At 40.5% G+C, this 19,206-nt stretch overlaps 1 protein-coding gene across 12 annotated transcripts in view; it reads right to left on the reverse strand.

Moving 5' to 3' along the window:
* Positions 1-19,206, reverse strand: part of LOC140454477 (ryanodine receptor 1-like) — a 400,334-nt gene that overhangs the window by 347,681 nt on the left and 33,447 nt on the right. For all 12 annotated transcript variants that reach the window (XM_072549257.1, XM_072549253.1, XM_072549254.1 and 9 more), the window contains exons 2-3: positions 7,596-7,715; positions 519-623 (exon numbers count right to left, since the gene is read on the reverse strand). In XM_072549257.1, the coding sequence (XP_072405358.1) occupies positions 519-623; positions 7,596-7,715 (225 nt within the window). The remainder of the gene's footprint in view (positions 1-518; positions 624-7,595; positions 7,716-19,206) is intronic.

The raw sequence follows: 19,206 nt of genomic DNA on the forward strand, positions 1-19,206 counted from the left end.
CCAACATTAAAAGAACTCAAATTAATCAATTTCAGGAACTACATTGACCATAGATGGGGCAGCTAACGCCAATCAGATAAAACTAATTTGTAAATTCTTCAATTTTGTCACTCATTGAGCATACATTATCACTTGATGTAGTATTGAAATTCGGTAACTAAAACAGAGAATAAAATAAAAATTTGGAACTGTTAAGAACATTATGAAGCTTTTTCTCAAAATGGTACCCACTGCAAGTTTTGTTTATAATTCTTACAATCAACATTTCAACTATAGACCATCAAGGTTAGGCACGTTATCTCACAACTAAATTATATAACTAATGTATTTTATTAATGCTCATTTTAATTTAGGTAACCTCAAAATCAAGTTCTATAGTCTTAATAATTTTACTAGCTTCAAGACAAACTCAAAATTGCTGATTCAGAGCAAGACATGTTCCATATAAATTGGCATGGAGTTAAAATGGTTAACAAATTTGATTTTACCCCATCCAAAACTTTATTTTGCAAACCTACCTCATTGCCCTTTTCAACTGTGTTGGCCAACATCTCTTGCAGGGCTCGCACAGAGAGTGACTGCTCCAGCACAAAGCTGCAAATTGCAAGGTCTGGAGGCACATTCTGCAAATAGAAAGGAAATGTGAGTCTACTGTACTTTACACCACTCATTTTAATGGAGATTCAATTCCATGATTGTCAGGTTACTTGCATAAAATTAACAATAATTTGGATCTTTAAAGACATTTATTCCTTATCTTGCTTTTATACTTTTATAAAATCTTCCATGGTCAAACTGGAGCATGCCAATTACTGTGGGAAAAGCACAATGGGTAAAACACCTAAACTCCATTCATATAATTTTGCATACTGCCAAGAATGTTATTGAGAAGATTTTGGTTTTTTTGAATTACAGGTGTATTTTAAGTGTATTTGCTTACTTAGTAGATAAAAATCAAATCTCTAATTGTTAACAGAAAAATGCATAGGTTGATTTAGCATACAACTGAAATTTTGGTGGCAGTATTACACTACAGAAGAATTTGCCAACATGTGACATGGTAGCTACCTCAAAACAAACAGAACAAAGCTGAATCACATGAGGACTGCATCACCCCTGCTCTAATGATGGAGAGAGAACAAACAAACATATTAAAGATGTACCTCAACAGGTTTAAACTACCTGATTAATATCTTCTATATATCAATCTGTTCACTTGGATCAGCTTTGGCTACTTGTATGAAATATGCAAAATGTAAATATTTAAAAAGATAATATCCCTAAGTTTACATAAAATAAAACCAAAATGGCAACCCAGTGTACAAATGAAGTCCACTTAAAAACACTGACTAAAAGTTTTCAAAGTGGATTCCAACTGATTAAAAAAATTAATGTTTTGTGACTAATGTGAACAGAATTTATGCAAGTAGATATACAGCATTAATGTCTTGCAACATAATCAGAGTACTAAACCAAACAGATAAAACATTGGCTTAAAGACAAAAAGCAGGAAATGGTAGATTCTCCCCCGCCCCACTGCCAATTAATTGACCAATTAAGGGTCTTAACAATCACTTTAGAGCTTCTGCATGCCTTCGCTGCAATTAACTGTTTTCAGCGGGCAACAGGAACAGCTTGCTTTCTCGTTGGATAGGGGATGAGCCAAGACCTCTCTCAATTTGGGAATGATCGAGACGACAGATTGGGGAAGAGGTGGCCATTGAAAGCACTGGAATTGAACTCCCTTGACCTCTTAAAAAGGACCTATCTTGTCTGCCGGACTGCAGTACTGCTGCGGTGAAAGCCTCAGTCTCTGAGGCAACATTGTTACAAGAGGCCGGCTGCTCAGGTAGGGTAGGATGTGGTGCATGTAAAGTATTTAGAAGTCAGATTCTTTAGACTTTCCAATTTGCAGTGCTGGCAAGGGGAAAGAGAAGGAATTGTGTAAACATTATGGGTCTGCCACTAAGCGTAAAGTAAATATGTCAGAACCTTCCAGCCAAGGAAAGCCTCTTCCCATTAGCTGGTGGTACATAGAATTGTGTACAAAGATTTAATTAAAGAGATGCCAGGGAAAATGCAGCAAGACATTTTTTCCCCAATGCAGCAAGTGGTTTCAAACAGGGACTTGCTGCCCACTAGCGTGTGATAGGGGAAACAAACAAAGACTTCAAAAGAAATTGGATGGACATGTGTAATAAACTTACAGGGATCATGTGGGGAGATAGGACTAACTGGATTGCTTCACTTGGAGGAGGGAATCAATGGGCTGAATTAGTAATTTACATTACCGAAGAGACTATGATTCTATAACTCCTGCTGGTCAATTCATAGTCTTCAAGCATGAACAGGTAAAGAGGTAAAAGAGGAGGGAATAACACACTATTGATCAGAGAATCAATTACAGCAGTACAGAGAGAAGAAATCTTACAACGCTCTTCAAATGTATGCATGCATGCAGAACTTAAACCAAAAAAAAAGCAGTATTATAGAGCCCCAACAGTCAGAGAGAAGGAACAGACGTGTAAGCAAATTTTAGGCAAGTGCAAAACAAAGAGGGTAGTTAAAGTAGGGGATTTCACCTTCCCCAATTTTAACTGGGGTTGTCATAGTGTGACAGGTTTAGAGGGAATAAAATTCTTAAAATGCATTAAGGAGAGCTTTTTAAGCAATGTAAAAAGACTGTTCTCAAGGCAGAGGACCTGGGCTTAAGTTTATGTTGAAGTATTTTGCAGACAGCAATCAAAGCTCCATTACATTCAAGGCTGATTTAATAAGATGAGTTACAATTTGACCAGAGCAGACCAAGAGATGATACTTTTAGGTAAGTTAGTGTCAGGACAGTGGGATGCATTCAAGAAGGGAAACAGGGAGGGTACAGGGCCAACAAGTTCCAAGAAAGACAAAGGGTGTGACCAAATCATGTGATCCCTGGATAACAAAGAAGAGACAGAATTGGGTGAAGAGGGAAAAAAAAAGGAGACTTATGGCTGATATGGAGTTCTCAAAATAGTAGAAGCCCTGGGGAGTACAGAGTGTGCAAGGGAAACTTAAAAAAGGAAGGTAGGGAACCAAAAAGGGGGCACACAAGAACAACAAGGTGAAATAAAGGAAAATCTTATTTTATTTTTCCAGAACTTTAAGGATAAATGGATAACTAGGAAGAGAGTTGGGTCCACCAATGACAACAATAGTAAAGAGTGTGTGGAGCTGGTAGGGTCTTAATTTAATATTTTGTGTTGGTACTCACTGATGAGAGGAAGGGTACAGAAACCAGAGAGAAGGACGGTGATATCCTGAAAGAAAATAGCATTGACAAAAAGTAGCTTGGCAAGCTTAAAAGTAGATGAATCTCAAAGGCTAAATGAAATGTATCGCAAGCTGTTGTGTGAAGCAAGGAAGGAATTGGCAGGGGCTCTGGTAATTAATTTCAATTCCTCCAGGGCCACAAGCATTGCCAGATGACTGGAGAACAGCCATTTTATTCAAGAAGGGAACAAGGGGTAAACCAGGAAGCCATAGGCTAGTCTAACCTCACTGATGGGGAAACTATTGGAAGCAAGTTTGAGGAACGAAATTAATCTGCATCTAGAGAAGCAGGAATTAATCATGAACAGTCAGCATGATTTTGTCTTGTCTGATGAACTTGATTGAATTTTTCAAAGAGGTGACCAGGTGTGGAGATAATGGAAATGCATTCATTGTTGTATACTTGGATGTCAGCAAGGCTGCTGATAAAGTCCCAGAAGGGAGACTGTTAGCGAAGATAAAAGCCTATGGATCCAAGGAAATTTGACTAATTGGATCCAAAATTTGCTGAGTTGCAGGAAGTAGAGGTTGCTGGTTGAGAGGTGTGTCCAGTGAGTTTTTTTGCAGTGGGGCCCTTGCTATTTGTGATTATATATAAACAATTTCATAAATGTAGACGGGTTGATCAGTAGGTTTGTAGATGATACAAACATTGGTGGGGTTGTACATAGTGAGGATGATAGCCTTAAGGTTACATGAGAATACAAACATACTGGTCAGATGGACTGATCAATGGCAAATGGAATTCAATCTGGATAACTGAGAAGTGGTGCACTTGAACAGAAAAGAACAAGACAAGGGAATACATGACAACTGCTAGGACCCTTAGATGCACAGAGCATCAGAGGGACCTTGGTATGCAAGTCAATCAGTTCCTTTTGCAGGACAGGTAGATAAAAGATGGTTAAGATGACATATGGGATACTTGCCTTTAGTAGCCCAGGCTTAGAGTTTAACAGCAGGGAGGTTATGCTGGAACTGTATACAATGTTGGTTAGGCCACAGCTAGAGTTCTGAATCCAATGATAGGAAGGAAGGTTGTGATTACACTGGAGGGGTGTGGAGGAGATTTACCATGACTTGCCTGGACTACAGAGCTTTAATTACAAAGCGAATAGATTGGGTTGCTTTTCTTGAAGCTGAGGAGACTGAGGGGGCAACACAGAACCCTTACACAGTGCTGAGGGGGGCCATTTGGACCACTGAGTCTACATCAACCCTCTAAAAAGCATCCCACTTAAATCCCAGTCCCCGACCTGATCCCAGTAACCCCACAATCCCATATTTATCATGGCCAATCCACCTAACCTGCACATCTTTGAACATATGGGGAAATCCATGCAGGTTCAGGAACATGCCAACTCCAGACAGTCACCCAAGGCTAGAATCGAATGCAGGTCCCTGGCACTCATGTAGCAGTGCTAACCACTGAGCCACCATGCTATCGTGATTGAGAAGCATTAAATTAGGAGAGGCATAGGTAGGATACACAGAAAAGGAACTCTCTCTCCCTCTCTTCCCACCCTCTCCCTCTCTTCCCACCCACCCCCTCCCCTCCCCCCCACCCCCTCCCCTCCCCCACCCCAGCCCCCCACCCCCTCTTAGTGGAGGGATCAATGACTGTGGTCATGATTTATAGTAAAGGGCAGGAAGTTTAGAAAGGATGGGAGGAAACTTTTTCCTCCACTCAGTGGTGGGTGTAAGATTGGTAGATGCAGAAACCCTCATAACAGTTTAGCAGTTTTAGCTACATACATTGTCAAGGCATACAGTTATGTGCCAAGTGCTGAAAATGGGATTAAAATAGTTGGGTGCTTGTTTTTGACCAGTGCAGACTAGATGCGCCGAAGGGCCTTATTCTATTCCATAAACTTCTATAACAAAGAATCAAGGGGTGTAGTCATACAGTGGGAAAGTTGTTTATGTAGAAGTTAGCAATGGCCTTATTGCATGCTAAGATACATAGACCTACCTGCTCCTATGTTCCTAAGATCCTTAGAAGCATAAGAGTTTAGGTAATCTACATTTGAGATTCTTTTGGGAAAACCTACATTATGCCAGTATCTTTTCATAGACTGCTATGAATGTTCTTCTTTTGTTCCACTTTTCAGTAATGAGTGTCCCACATTCAGCCGAACAAGCCTGAATTTTAATTCTAGTTGTCATGGAAAACAGCAAAAGTAATTTCAGGTACTTCAGACTCAACCATGGTGTTATAATGTAAATTCACAATTGTTCTCTTTGTCCTTCAGTTCCGGATAATGGTATTTTCTCATCCGGACTGTATCTCAAAAGCAATTATCATAGAGTCATAGATATGTACAACACGGAAACAGACCCCTCAGTCCAACTCGTCCATGCCAACCAGATATCCCAGGAGGCTTTTAAAAAAAAAAGAATCTTCAGTATAAGAGTGTTAAAATTGGTAAAAGTAACACATTCAATCTTGTGCTGTGATCTAAGAAAAGGTGACGAGTGGGGCAGGGGAGGGTAAAAAAGAAAGGACGTTGTTGGAGAAAGTCAGCAGGTCTGAGAGCATCTCTTCAGAGAAAGCAGAATTAACTTTTCAGTTCAGTGAACCCTCTTCAAAGCTAACTGCAGCTAGGAAATGTTTAGCATAATACTGAAGATGAGGTGAGGAGAGGGGTGAAGGAGTAAATGATTGGAAGAGATGAAGCCCAGTGAGAGAGAAAGAACAGCAATTGGGCAAAGGTATAGATAATGGCCAGTCTGGGAGAATCAATAGCTAGTAATGAGGACTATTTGTAGCTAACAATGGATTGGTTGTGGTAACAGCCCATGTGGTGACAACACCTGGTATGTATGGGTTGGTAGAAAGAAAGATATGGAAGAAAGTGCTCAGGCCCTAAAAATTATTGAACTAGATTTTCAGTCCTGCAGGTCCTCAGGTGGAAAATAAGGTGCTGTTCTTCCATCTTGTGCTGAGCTTTGCTGGAGTTCATAGAAACGTTGGTCAGGGAATACGGTGGGGTGTTGAAGTGAAAGGCAATTGGATGCTTTGGGTCATTTCTGCAGACAGAACATAGGAGTTTTGCAAAGTAATCACTGTCTGCGTTTTGCCTCTCCAATGTAGAGAAACCATATTGTGAGCAACAGATACAGTAGACTAGATTGAGTGAAGTGCAGGTAAATCGCTGCTTCACCTGGAAGGTGTATCTAGTGCCTTGGATTGAGGAAGGAAGAAATAAACAGGCAGGTGTTGCACCTTCTGCAAGTTGGATGACGCCTCGGGGGTGGGGGGAGCTGTTGGGAGTGGAGGAAGGGTCGGCCAAGATGACCTGGAAGGAATGGTCCCGACGGAGTGCTGACTAGAGAGAGGGGAGGGGGAACATGTCTGGTGGTGGCATCCCACTGAGGTAATAGAAAAGGCAGCTAATGATCGTTTGGATGTGGATTCTGGTGGAGTGGCAAGTGAGGACGAGGGGAACCCTATAGGTGTTGTGCAAGGGAAGGGAAGAGAAGGGGCAAGGACAGAAGTGTGAGAGATGGGTCCAACAAGGCTGACAGCCTTATCTACTATGGTGGTGGAGGATCTTTGGGTTGAGGAAGATGGACATTTCAAAAGGTCCATTGGAGAAGCTGGCATCATCAGAATAGATGTGACAGAGGTAGAGAAACTGAAAGAAAGGAATGGAAGAGTCTTTACACAAAGTGGGGTGTGAGGATGCATCGTCCAAATAACTGTGGGACTTAGTGGGTTTGTAGTGGATATTGGTGACTAGCCTATCACCAGATATGGAAACTATAAATGATTTTAAAATGTAGAAAAAAACTGCACAACTTGGTAAAGAGAAAAGCAAAAAGAAATAGAAACAGAAATCATCACAAAAAAAAATTAAGAATGAATAGTGACTTTGGGTCCAAGTACAATTAAAATTTTCTGCATGCACTTGCACCTATTCAGAACACATAGTGGAAATTTGTGTGGGATGGAATAATAGCAAAGAGCTAATTGTGGTTTTGGTAGCCATATTTTGCAGTAGCACAAATAATTGAGGAAATTCACACTGTATGATTGGCATAGGCCCAGGATAAATTAATAATTTCTTCTTGGAAAAAAGAAGTGCCACCCTGTTCTAATACTAAAACCAAACTGCAGATGCTGGAAATCAGAAACAAAATTAGACATCACTGGAAAAACTCAGGTCAGGCAGTATTGGTGAAGAGAAAGCAGTGTTAACATGTCAGAACTGCAGCCCAAAAACTGCAATTATGCACTGGGGAAAATTTCAGGATAAGTATGTTTATTTTAGAGAACAAAATACCTTTGCATTTGATGTAGCTTCAAGGAAGCAAAGCCGATTTCCAAATCCTTCAGCAGAAAGGCAGAGCTTAATCTGTGCTTTGATGATGGTCGTAGTGCACTGAAGAACAACTTGATCATCCTTTCAAACAAAAGAAAGTGAACCAGGTTAGTGAATCAGCAACAAGCCAATATTTTCACAACACTTTAGGTAAAAGGTATGAAACTCAAAAAATAAGCTTTTTGTCTGTTTGGCAAGTAAACCTATAGCTAAGGTGGCACAAAGCAAAATTTGTAGGTGGTTTTGGTCTGATAATTGCTGAATCTAGGCAAAGTTAAATTGTACAGTTCATCTTCCATGGTTGTAGTTTTTTCTATCATTTCCTTAAACTCATTGCTGAAAGGCCTGATCAACATTTGCTGCTATGAAATATCACACAAAATGATAGTAACTACAGAACCAATTACTAACTTACTTTATTCGTGCAGCTTCCATATACACCTGGATTTGGAAATCAAATGGCAAAGGCTGACATGAGAAATAGCTGGAATTACTCCTGCTCTTTTTGGTCCACAAAGGAGCTTAAAAAAAAGCCTGCGCTAGATCTCCATCCAACCCAAGGCAGAATAGTCACCAGTACTTTTCTCAAGCTTAGGTTAGAAGTGCAGTTGGAGGGCTCATGGTGCTATGTTAATATTCCTACCTCTGAGCCAGATAACCTGGGTTTAAGTCCCATTAGCTCCAGAGATGTGCCATAACATCCCTGTACAGGTTGATTAAAAAATACCTATAAAAGATGAAGCTTGGATACAATATTCAAAGCTTGAAGAAAGACAGTAGCTTGGAAAGGGTTCCTGACTACTCACCCAATAGAGAAGAATATTCTGAGTATAACAGCCCTGACTGGTTGAATAACTGTGCCCAGGCTTCTGGATTGAGAAAATTGTTTTTTTTTGGGGAGGTGGAGCAGAGAGAGAAGGCTGTCATTGCCTAACTGTGCTGGAGCCCTCCGATTGAGGGGTGTCTCACTTAATTTACGACTATATCCCTTAGACTTTAAGACATGTTTGCCATGTGTACACATGACAGGAATGCAATTCACAGCATGATGCCAGATAGAAACATATCTACCATTTGACTCATAGCTACTGATGACAAGCTTCCTGGCTACATTAACAAGCTAATCAACACAGAAGTACACTACACCCATTAGCTCACTCTATAAAGAAAGGTCTTGATTGACTTCTCACAATTCTCAAAGCCCACATCATTCAAGGCCTGGGATTATCCCTGATCACTATTTCAGACAGCTCATTCCAGATTATAAAGATAAAATTCACCCCTTTGGTTCTTCGTAATTTCTCAATGTGTGCTCTGGTTATTCATCCTCCTCTCAGGCAAACAGTTTCTCCCCATTATCAAAATCATTCCAAATTTTTAGCAAATGTATACATCTTCCCACAACCTTCACTGCAAGTTACAGTACTCACTATTAGAATTAGAAAAACAGTTTCCAGCTTGCATACAAAGGGCACATGGCTCGTGGCCTGACTGTCTGTTTAATAACGTTGATTTAGGGACAGATATCTGATAGGGACAAAGAAACTACACAGATGTATCTCTTTCTGATCAATTCTCTAACCAGAATGCTGGTGGCCATAGACAGCGGACTAATGGTCGAGGAGATAGGCAATTGACCTTTTAAATGTCAATTTTTGTCTATCTCTAGATATCAGAAAGCAGTGCTCAGGACAGTGACCTAACCTTAACCTAAAATACTTAATTTCTCTCATCGTAATGACAAATAGGTAGTCACTGAGTCTTTAGTCCCATTCACAGCTCAACATATAATAAAACAGTCCATTTCTGCATTCAGCAAGACTTGATCAACCTCAGCATGAATATTGTCATGGTGTTCTGAAGAGGAATCACACTGCACTCAAAAATGTTAACTTGATTTCTCCCTCCAAAGACAGGCAGTTCTGCTGACTTTCACCAGAACTTAGTGTTATTATTTTAGGTTTCTGGCATCTCCAATATTTTGCTTTTACCACTGGAATGTTATCTAGGAGCAATGTCATTCACATCACAGGAGTACACAGCTGGTTGGCACAGTGCTTTGCTGCCTCTTCCAACTTATTCATCTTTTCCATAACATGGAAAGTTGAAGTCTACACTGACAGCATACAAAATACATCTTCCTCTATCATTCTTCTCCTGAATATCAGACCACAATCTAGGTTGTTGCTAGATGTATTGCAAGATGGCAGTGCGAGAAATGCAAATGATACAGACTCTCTCAGGCAAGTGTAAATGATCCCGTGACACTATCAAGAAAGTATGCTGACTAACATTTATCTCTCAAATCAACATCACTGAAAGTCAGATTATCTGGCCATTTTTACATTGTGAAGCTTTGTATGACCTTGCTGAATGTAAGTGGTCTGTACAATTTTCTATAGTTTAGAAGTCACTACACTTCAATAGTGCTTTGGCTGTAGAATGCTCCGGGATATCCTGAGGTCACGTAAGTCAGCATCAAGTTGCAAATCAATCTTTCTTTCTACCATGGTACAAATGGAGGAGTTGATGGTTCCAGCACCTCTTAAATCAGGAAGTACATAGGTGCTTGCAATGTCACTTACATGGGACAACTTCACAAATTCATTACAGTTTCCAACACTGGATAATTATTCAACAAAATGGAAATGCTAGCCCTGCAAATTCTTTTACTGCCTGTGTAGAATATTCATAGAAATATATCAGACTCTTGAGAGCTCTCACTACTGCTGACTCAGTGTTGCTCCTCCTTCTATTTCAATCTTTTCCCACATTTGGTCTGCATCTAGCTCTTTCAGCAGCTGCAGGCTTTTAAAAGTAGCAGGTGCACGGTGGCCAAGAAATCTGATAATGCTGTATCCATCTCAGGTATAAAAAGAGGAACAAAAGCATGCAGTATGGCAGACTTCATTTATGCATGCATTCTGACCCAGAAGAGGAACACCTACAACACTGTCAAACAAGTTTTTTTAAAAAAAAGGAGTTTAATGGTCAAGATTCTATAATATAAGCAAGCGGGGGTAAGGGGGGGGGGGGAAAGAAGATAGAGAAACAGTGCACTTATGATATCCTCTTAATCCATTAGGTTTGTCACTCATATGTATAACGTGGTATATATGCTACCTAACCAGTAGTCATAAAATAGGACTGCTACCATCAGTTAACAAGGTTCAGTGTTGTAAACTGTACTTTCCTGTATGCTCCTTCCAGATTCACAACTCCCACTTGACCCCATGCCCAAACCCCTCCCTCCACCCCCACCAGAACGAGAGCTGCTGTCAATAATCTAAAAATTGCAAACCTCATCAGCAGTGAGCTGCAGGAGGATGCCCAGCAAGCGTCTGCATCTCAACAGCCCAATGCAAAGGCTGACAAGATGTGTTCTGGGTTAGGGACAATTTCCTATACATATTTGTACCAGCAAAAGCCAATTTCTCGACTCCATGTGTTCTTTCTTGTCAGGTGCAGCAAAAGTAATTGAAAACGCATCTTGCGTAAGAGATGAGAAATGCAGGAATAGAAAAATGCAGGAATAGAAAAATGCTGTGAAAATTATTACGATGAGTATTTCTGATCCTTTGCATTTCTCAGGCAAAAAACTAACTCATTATTTTGGATCTCAAAGTATTTCTTTTTGTCTCACCCAACAAATTTGCAAAAGCATATGAACCAATCTTGAAACCCAAAAACAGAGAATTTGTGTAAAGTGTGAAATTAAGGATTTAGAGTCAGAGATGTACAGCATGGAAACAGACCCTTCGGTCCAACCAGTCCATGCCGACCAGATATCCCAACCCAATCTAGTCCCACCTGCCAGCACCCGGCCCATATCCCTCCAAACCCTTCCTATTCATATACCCATCCAAATGCCTTTTAAATGTTGAAATTGTACCAGCCTCCACCACATCCTCTGGCAGCTTATTCCATACACTTACTACCCTCTGCGTGAACAAGTTGCCCCTTAGGTCTCTTTTATATCTTTCCCCTCTCACCCTAAACCTATACTCTCTAGTTCTGGACTCCCCGATCCCAGGGAAAAGGTCTCTTTGTTCAGCAACACTCCCTCGGACCTTACCATTAAGTGTAGAAGTCCTGCTAAGATTTGCTTTCCCAAAATGCAGCACCTTGCATTTATCTGAATTAAACTCCATCTGCCACTTCTTAGCCCATTGGCCCATCTGGTCCAGATCCTGTTGTAATCTGAGGTAACCCTCTTCACTGTCCACTACACCTCCAATTTTGATGTCATCTGCAAACTTACTAACTATCCCTCTTATGCTCGCATCCAAATCATTTATGTAAATGACAAAAAGTAGAGGGCCCAGCACCGATTCTTGTGGCACTCCACTGGTCACAGGCCTCCACTCTGAAAAACAACCCTCCACCACCACCCTCTCTGTCTTTTACCTTTGAGCCAGTTCTGTATCCAAATGGCTAGTTCTCCTTGTACTCCATGAGACTTAACCTTGCTAATCAATCAGTCTCCCATGGGGAACCTTGTCGAACGCCTTACTGAAGTCCATATAGATCACATCTACTACTCTGCCCTCATCAATCCTCTTTGTTACTTCTTCAAAAAACTCAATCACGTTTGTGAGACATGATTTCCCACACACAAAGACATGGTGACTATCCTGAATCAGTCCTTGCCTTTCCAAATATATGTACATCCTGTCCCTCAGGAATCCCTCCAATTATTTGCCCACCACCGAGGTCAGGCTCACAGGTCTATAGTTCCCTGGCTTGTCCTTACCACCCTTCTTAAACAGTGGCACCACGTTAGCCAAACTCCAGTCTTCCGGCACCTCACCTGTGACTATCAATGATACACATGTCTCAGCAAGAGGCCCAGCAATCACTTCTCTAGCTTCCCGCAGAGTTCTCGGGTACACCTAATCAGTCCTGGGGATTTATCTACTTTTAACCATTTCAAGACATCCAGCACTTCCTCCTCTGTAATCTGGACATTTTGCAAGATGTCACAATTTATTTCCCTACAGTCTGTAACTTCCATATCCTTTTCCACAGTAAATACTGATGCAAAATATTCATTTAGTATCTCCCCCATTTTCTGTGGCTCCACACAAAGGCCGCCTAGTTATCCTTTTGTCCTTAATATATTTGTAAAAACCCTTTGGATTCTCCTTAATTCTATTTGCCAAAGCTATCTCATGTCCCCGTTTTGCCCTCCTGATTTCCCTCTTAAGTATACTCCTACTTTCTTTATACTCTAAGGATTCACTCGATCTATCCTGTCTATACCTGACATATGCTTCCTTCTTTTTCTTAACCAAACCCTCAATTTCTTTAGTCATCCAGCATTCCTTTTCACCCTGACAGGAATATACTTTCTCTGGATTCTTGTTATCTCATTTCTGAAGGCTTCCCATTTTCCAGTCGTCTCTTTACCAGCGAACATCTACCTCCAATCAGCTTTCGAAAGTTCTTGCCTAATACTGTCAAAATTGGCCTTTCTCCAATTTAGAACTTCACCTTTTAGATCTGATCTATCCTTTTCCATCACTATTTTAAAACGAACAGAATTATGGTCGCTGGCCCCCAAGTGCTCCCCCCACTGACTCCTCAGTCACCTGCCCTGCCTTATTTCCCAAGAGTAGGTCAAGTTTTGCAACTTCAAACAATTAAGCACATTTCAGTGAATGAATTGTCAGACTAATTTTCGGAGATTAGATCAAAAAAATGCTAACTAGATGGGAATGACTTTCTGATATTGTGTTTAATTCATTTCCAGTGTGCATACATCACATTGTAAATAATGGAGGAGTGCTGGCAGGGATGGGCGGACATCACATCCAGGACAAACTGCACGTCTCTCAAATGGAGAAACAGGTTTAAGATGGTTTGTTCTCTTTACAGACCCATGATTTCAGAAAAATTAAAAAGGATTTACACTGGAAAATGAGCTTGAAATTGACCACCTCTGGTCACACAGGTAGAGGATATAACTCTAGGTTGGAAACTCCAATGTTCATAACCAATAGCAGCGCAGTAGCACCACTACTGTCCAAGCTTCTGAAGAACACATCTACTAAACAGTGTCTAAAATCAAGAGAGAAAACCCTATTGTCACCGACATAGCAGTTACAGAGGGAGAAAGAAACCTAACATATCAGTGCTGAAGACAAGGCTGAAGCACATGCAACTATCTTCAGTCAGGAGGTGCTGAGAGGGTAATCCATCTCAACATCATAGATGCCAATCTTCAATTAATTTCATTCACTCCATGGCTGAAAACACTGGATATTGCAAAAGCTACAGATCTTGATTATCAGTACTATTGCTGAGAGATTGTGTTCCAAGATGAGTTGTGCCCCAAAGCAGAGTTTTCTAGTATAGTTAGAAACTCTGCCATCTACCCAGCAATGTGGAACATTCCCTCGGCACATCCTGCCCACACTAAATAGGCCAAATTGAATTCAGCTTTTTCTCAAAGCATCAAAAGATGAAAGATATCATCAAGTGTAGCTTGATATCACTCAAAGCAATAACCTGCTCACTGACGCTCAGTTTGAGTTCCACTCGGGCCACTTGCAGCTCCTAATATTGTTACAGCCTTGCTGCAAATATGGTTAAAGCATTGAGTTCCAGAAGTGGGAGGACAGTGACAGCCACTAACATCAAGACAGCATTTGACCAAGTATGAGATCAAGGAGCCTTGGAAAAATTGAAGGGGAAAAAGGGGCTTGTATCATGCCCAGCCCACAGGAATACCACTTGTCATCACTGAAGGACATCACTGCAGTAACTCCTCAGGACAGTATTCTAGCCTACTATCTTCAGCTGTTACATTAATATTCCTATCAAGAATTCCAGTGGTATAGACAGAATTGAGGGTACGATCAGATTAGTCACGAACTTATAAAATGGCTGAGCAGGCGTGAGGGTCCAGAAGACCTACTACTGCTAATTCATATTTCATGTTCCCTCCACCGTAGAATCAGAAGTAGATGTTAGTGGATTATTGTACAACATTCAGTAGCATTCACAACTTTACAAATACTGCAGCAGCGCATGGACATACAAAACAAGTCCGATTACATTTAGGCTTGAGCTGATTTATAGCAAGTGACATTTATGTTACAAAAGCATCAGGCAATGACCATCTCCAAAAGGAGAGAATTCAATCATCTCCTATTGATATACAGTGGCATTACCATTGCTGAATTCCTTATCAGCAATGTCCAGGCTGAACTGGATTGCCCTTGAAATATTGTGGACACAAGAGCAGGTCAGAGGCTTGGAATGCAACTCACCTCAGGTGATGGAATACTCTACATTTGCCTGGATGAATGCAATTCCAATAACATTCAAATAGTTCACTCCATGGGGAAAGAACCCATAGAGGCAACAAGGAGAACTAATGTCATTTACAAAATACTTTGCAAGAACTGTAACAAACGCTGCATTGGATAAACAGGCAGAAAACTAGCCACCAGGATACATTAACATCAACCAGCCGCAAAAACACACGACACACTCTCACAAGTATCTTTACATACAGATGGGGAAGGACACCACTTTGACTGGAACAACACATCCATTCTAGGACAAGCCAAACAGAAACACACACGAGAATTCAGAGAAGCATGGCATTCTAACCAGAACTCGATGAACAAACAAATGGACTTGGACCCCATTACCACCTTCTGAAAAATGACATCACCACAGCAAAGGACATCACCAACCCAAAAGGAAATCTAAATCCACAAATAGAAAGTCAGGTCACTAACATCTGTGCTTCAACAAAGGCTCACTGATGAGATTACCTAGTATGGTGAAGAAATGTCTGAAAAGGAACATTCCAGTTCAGCAAGCAAACCTACATCCAATAGTTCACTCCATCAAAGACAAAGCAGCCCTTTAGAATGGCACCCCATCCAACAAATTGAACATTTAGCCAACCTCTAAAAGAGAGAGGCAACAATGTATACTAGCTACAAGATATCTTATAGCAACTTATCCAACCCTCCCTTAAGAGGATCTTCCAAACCTGTAACCCTTACCTCAGAGAAGGAAAAGGGCAGCAAACATATGGGAACATAGCCACTTGCAACACACCATTCTGATTTGGAACTATGATATGTTATCAACCTAAAACATTAACAATGTCTTTCTCCACAGATGTTACTTGACCTGCTGAGTTTTTTTCCCTTTCAGCGTAAGTACTTTGCTTTTGTATTAACTTGTAATTACATAAATTATTTGGCTGTTTGAAATAAGTGCAATAACTTCAAGCCAGAAGTTTATTTTTCCTTTGAATAAAATAAACATCAACCTATTACTAGACTCTATGGACGGCACGGGAGCTCAGTGGTTAGCACTACTGCCTCACAGTGCCAGGGACCTGGGTTCTATTCCGCCCACGGACAGCTGTTTTTGCAAACCCCGACATTCTCCTGTCTGTGCAGGTTTCCTCCCACAGTCCAAAAGTGTGCAAGGTTCAGTGGACTGGCCATGACAAACTGCCCAAAGTATCAAGGGATGTGTAAGCTAGATAGATTAGCCGTGGGAAATGCAGGGTTACAGTGATTGGGGTGGAATGCTTTTTGGAGGGGTAGTGTGGACTCAATGGGCCAAATGGTCTGTTTCTACACTGTAGGAATTCTATGATTCTTTCATTAGCATATAAAACTTACTTGCTTTATTGTATCTTATCATTTACATATCAATCAGATCTGACCTCAGTTACATAGTGGCTGTCTTTTGCTTGATAAGTAACGTTGCCGCGTTGAAATTGATAACCCAGTAGCTTCTACCGTTACTTTGCAAAATAAACAGATATCAAATCCAATAGGATCACTGCCCTCCCAACCAAACCCATGCAGCACAGGTGTTTGACTCTACATGAAGATTCATGCTGATTATGGAGATTTGTGAAATCTGTCTTTAAAGAAGCATTCAGGATAGCTTTTGTATAAATACTGGCTGGATACACAATTCCTTCCTTACATTAGGAATATTTTAATGCCAATGTAGGTAGAAGACAGTCCTAGTTGCCACACCCTCCTCTTCGTATGTTTCTTCTTCCTCGACAAGGATTTCTGCTGTGCCTCCTGAAATACCCCAAGAAACTCCTGCCATTGCTGTTCCAGTATCTTCCCCATCAGGCTCTGAGTCCAAATCAACTCTGGCCAGCTCCTCCCTCATGTCTGTAGTTACTTTTACTTAATTGTAAAATATTCAGAGCTATGGGGCAAGTGCTGGAAAGTGGGATTCATGTAGATTTAGAGTAGTTTTTGTTGGTGCTGGAAAAGCACAGGTCAGGTAGCATCCAAGGAGCAGGAAAATTTTCATTCCTAAAGAAGGGCTTTTGCCCGAAACGTCGATTTTCCTGCTCCTCGGATGCTGCCTGACCTGCCGTGCTTTTCCAGCACCACTCTAATCCAGACTCTGTTTCCAGCATCTGCAGTCCTCACTTTTGCCTAGTTTTGTTGGTGCAGACTCAATGGGCCAAAGGGCCTCACAGTCATACAGCCACTTCAGTATTTTATGATTCCATGATTCAGGCAAAAAGGATATTTCATAAGCAGTTTGTGCATTCTTTTACTGATTTATTCAGTGAATTATTTGACATAAAAGAGAATGATACACCAAATCAGGAAAACATTTAAAAGAATACATTCAACTAACCCAAGTCCACTTGACTTCTGCAACCTTTAAAATGGAGTAATCTATCAGAACTAATAAGAGGGTGTTGAACTGTGGTTCAGGGGTGCAGCTGGGCAGGGAGAGTTTTCAGAGCACTCCTCATTCCTAGTCCACTATCACAGTTTGCTTTCTATCCCACACATGAAGGGCATTAGGCTGGTATTTATTGCCTACTCCTATTTGTCTTTGAAACAGAGGGGGAACTTGGGAAGCAGTGGTCAACTGTACTGCTGAGGTCAGGAAATTGCTTTTCATTAATATCCAATTGATGTTGGCAAAATAAATTTACAAATTAAGGAGGGAATTTGGAAACTCTAGTGTCTCTAAAGCAGGAGGGCAATAATTATTCGCACAGACCATTCACACATTGGCTGCAGAGAAGTGCTCAGCCTTAATCACAGCTTAAATCACAATTTATTCAGCTGCACTTTGCACCTTTGAATAACAAGACACAAAGCAAAAAGACCACAGAGAGCACAAACAGCTAAAAGCAACACCAGCATAGTTTGGTGAGATAAGCTTTCCTTATCTCACCAATAGTGAAAGAACCAATTACCTTAAAACAGCAGGCCCGAGTTCAACCCTTCTGCCAACGGGAGCAGTCTCAATATTTACGGTCCACGATCCAGCAGAATTTTGAATATCTTTATCAACTCCTCCAAAAGGTCTCTTCCCCAAGGAGAGCAACCCTGGCTCATCCAATTTATTCAAGTAACTTCGAGTCCATCATTCATGGTACCATTCTCATGGATCTTTTCTGTACTGTCTCTAAACACTTCATGGTCTTCCTGAATTGCGATATCGAGAATTGAACAATGCTATCATTTTCTCAAGGTTCACCAATGTTTTAATTTATGCTTTGATTTATTTAGCTCATTTGGCCACTTTAAGAAACCTACTCTGCCATCTTAAACTGCCTGTGCACTTGTATCCTTTAGTTTCTATTCCTACACTACTATGTACCCAAGATCTAACATGGATCAGAAAAAGCAGCATGCTAATATCAACTCCAGGGAAATCCTACTGTATGCTTTCCTCCATTCAGAAAAATAAGCCCAGCATACTCCAATACACTCTACTTCCTGTCACTCAGCCAACCTCATATCTATGTTGCAATGTAAAATGTCCTTTTAGTTTCTTTAATGAAAGCTTCAATATATTTAAAATAAATGGACTACCACTGCTGGTAAAATGAGGAAGAGACATTTCACACAATTGCACTTACATGTTTCTACATCTACATTTCATCGCAGAACCTCAGAGTACTGGTTCTAAAATCATATTCGTAGTTGACTTTTCACAAAATATGAAGTTTTAAATTCTCCAAACATTACATCACATCACTGGCATCAGCAGTACTCAGCTCATCTAATACTATAATATTACAACACAATTAATTCACTCTTGGACACTGACAGACAATAATTTAACACTACTATTTCACTGAATTTTACAATTCACTCTGCCTACCGTCCACAGTAAAAAAACTTACAAATTTTGCAGTTTTCTAAATCATCACTACAATCTCTCATTCTGAATCTGCATAAAATGTACAAAGGCTGAAAAATCTAAAAAAGTGTATTTTCTGAAATGATTGTAATGTTTCTAACAACATCTTGATCCCCCTTGGACAGGTGTCTTTAAGTTTCAATGATAACAAAAAAAAGAAAAAATGTTTAGCACCTTGCAATACTTAGGACAACTCAGTGCATAACAGCTGATAAAGTTATTTTGAAGTGCAGTCACTTCCGTAACGTAGACAATTTTGTCAGCAAATCTGAGTAGTCTTACAATCAATGAGACAAATAAGAAAGGTGTTATAGTGGCATTAGTTGGGAGTTAATTAGTAATTAGGACACAGTTGTTCAAAATGCATCCTGGGCTCTTACATTCCTTGAACAGA

This window comes from Chiloscyllium punctatum, chromosome 29, assembly GCF_047496795.1.
Source record: "Chiloscyllium punctatum isolate Juve2018m chromosome 29, sChiPun1.3, whole genome shotgun sequence".
In the NCBI taxonomy this organism is placed as follows: domain Eukaryota; kingdom Metazoa; phylum Chordata; class Chondrichthyes; order Orectolobiformes; family Hemiscylliidae; genus Chiloscyllium; species Chiloscyllium punctatum.